The following is a 1,827-nucleotide window of genomic DNA, read 5'->3' on the forward strand; positions in this document are numbered from 1 at the left end:
AGCCGTTGCAGACGCTGCAGTCATTGGCGTGCAGACGGAGGATGGAGATGAGAGACCTCGTGCGTACGTGGTGCTAAGACCAGATGAGAAGTCGCAAAACACGCCGGAAGAGGACATTGCTAAGTTTATAGAGGAGAGAGTGTCGAGGCATAAGAGACTCGCAGGCGGTGTGGTGTACCTTGATGCTATTCCAAAGAATCCAAGTGGCAAGATCCTGCGGAATCGGCTGCGGGAGAAGGCTAAAGAGGAGACAAAGGTAGTGGGCTCGAAACTTTAGATTTCTCGTCTCTATAACCATTGCATCGCCAAACTATATACGTGCATCGCATCGCATCGTGTCCATTTACAAAACGGACAGCTTACCGGTCAAGCTACCTCCCCAGGCATCCAATGCACCTTTCCCTGCTTCCCCGAATCCACGCTCAATACCTGTCCAGTCACATTCCCACTCCAGTTCTCACTCGCCAGGAACACCACACTCCTTGCCACTGCGTCCACTGCCACCGGCGCTCTCAGCGCCGTCGTAGCCTGCGCCGTTCTCCACAATTCATCCGGATCCTCCTCACACTCCTTCCGGAATTGCGGCGTATCGACCGCTCCTGGCGCGATGGCATTCACTCTAGCCCGCGGATGGATCGTGACCACATCCTTCTTCAGTGACTGCACGAGCCCGATCTGTACAGCCGCCTTCCCGGCACTGTAGTCCGCGTTTCCCGTTACGCCCGTTTCGGCGGCCTCGCTGCCGATGATGATGAGACTTAGGTTCCGCGCCGTGGCGGTGGCATGGGCCCTGAGTTGCCGCAGCCAGGTGCGCGCAGTGAGAAAGGTGCCCTGCACGTTCACGCGCATGGTTTCTTGCCACTGAGCCAACGGCATGTCTGCCAAAGACGCATGATGTGCCAGGTAGCTGTAATCGATGCTGGCGAGCGCGACGCAGACCTGGACCAAGCCATGCTGTTGTCGGATGGTCTCGAAAGCGCTTTCGAGTCCGCACTCCGAACTGATGTCCACTCTGTGCCAGAATAGGTTTGGATGGCTGGGGAATGCTTTCATCTTTTCGTCGTTGATGTCGAAGGCGGAGACGATGGCACCGGCCGCGAGAAAGGATTCCACCGTTGCCGAACCGATATACCCGGCCCCGCCGGTGATGAGGACGTGGGTGCCATTGAGTCCGAGGGAGAGATCTGGGAGGTCCATGGCAGGGTTCTGTGGATATCAGCAACATTTCACATGCGCTGTGGAGGGTGGGAGGGTTTTCATATGCCAAGATCGTCCTTAGTCATCCGAGACGTACTTCTATCGTGGTTTTCGGCTCAATTGTTTTTTCCTGAGTATCATGAGGGTCGATGATAGCAAATCAATATATCTGAACCTCACTCATCTGAAAGGCCCGTTCACACAATGCACCGAAGGCCGCAAAAGATAGGAGCTACTCTTTCTTTTCCGTCAATGTGCAGGCTTCGGTGCTATCTCACAATTACCACTCAAAGAAGTCAGTATCTGGCTTGGCTCCTCTCAGCTACTAAGCTATAGAACCCTATGAGCGTAGTCTTGTATTCAAGCAAGCGATTTAGCGCAGAGGAAACACCCGCGGAAACAAGACTAAAAAGATAAATGCTATCATCCCTGGCCCGAGCTATGAGATCCTTACTAACAAATATCTCTATATCAGTCATATTCTGATAGAGGCCCTTCCTCACCTCATTTATTTACCACGCACTACTAAGTCTTTCCATTTGAATAGTATGCTGTGCGTTTGGCTGGCTACTGGCCAAGGCTTGCTAGTGTGGGTCAGGACGTGCTTCCCCCACGTGTACCGGCTCCCGC

At 53.6% G+C, this 1,827-nt stretch overlaps 2 protein-coding genes across 2 annotated transcripts in view; one reads left to right on the top strand and one right to left on the bottom strand.

Annotated features, from left to right (window-relative positions):
* The window catches only part of EPUS_09030 (uncharacterized protein), a gene marked incomplete at both ends in the record, with an annotated part of 1,565 nt that extends 1,288 nt beyond the window's left edge, over positions 1–277 (top strand). The window contains one exon of the mRNA XM_007807196.1: positions 1–277. This exon is cut by the window's left edge and continues 366 nt beyond it. Coding sequence (XP_007805387.1) covers positions 1–277 — 277 coding nt within the window.
* Positions 278–366: 89 nt separating this feature from the next.
* EPUS_09031 (uncharacterized protein) lies at positions 367–1,197 on the bottom strand (the record flags this gene model as incomplete). The annotated part of the gene is made up of 1 exon (XM_007807197.1): positions 367–1,197. The coding sequence occupies one exon, from the start codon at positions 1,195–1,197 to the stop codon at positions 367–369; it is 831 nt and encodes a 276-aa protein (XP_007805388.1).
* Positions 1,198–1,827: the final 630 nt, after the last annotated feature.

This window comes from Endocarpon pusillum (assembly GCF_000464535.1).
Source record: "Endocarpon pusillum Z07020 unplaced genomic scaffold scaffold6637, whole genome shotgun sequence".
Lineage (NCBI taxonomy): Eukaryota > Fungi > Ascomycota > Eurotiomycetes > Verrucariales > Verrucariaceae > Endocarpon > Endocarpon pusillum.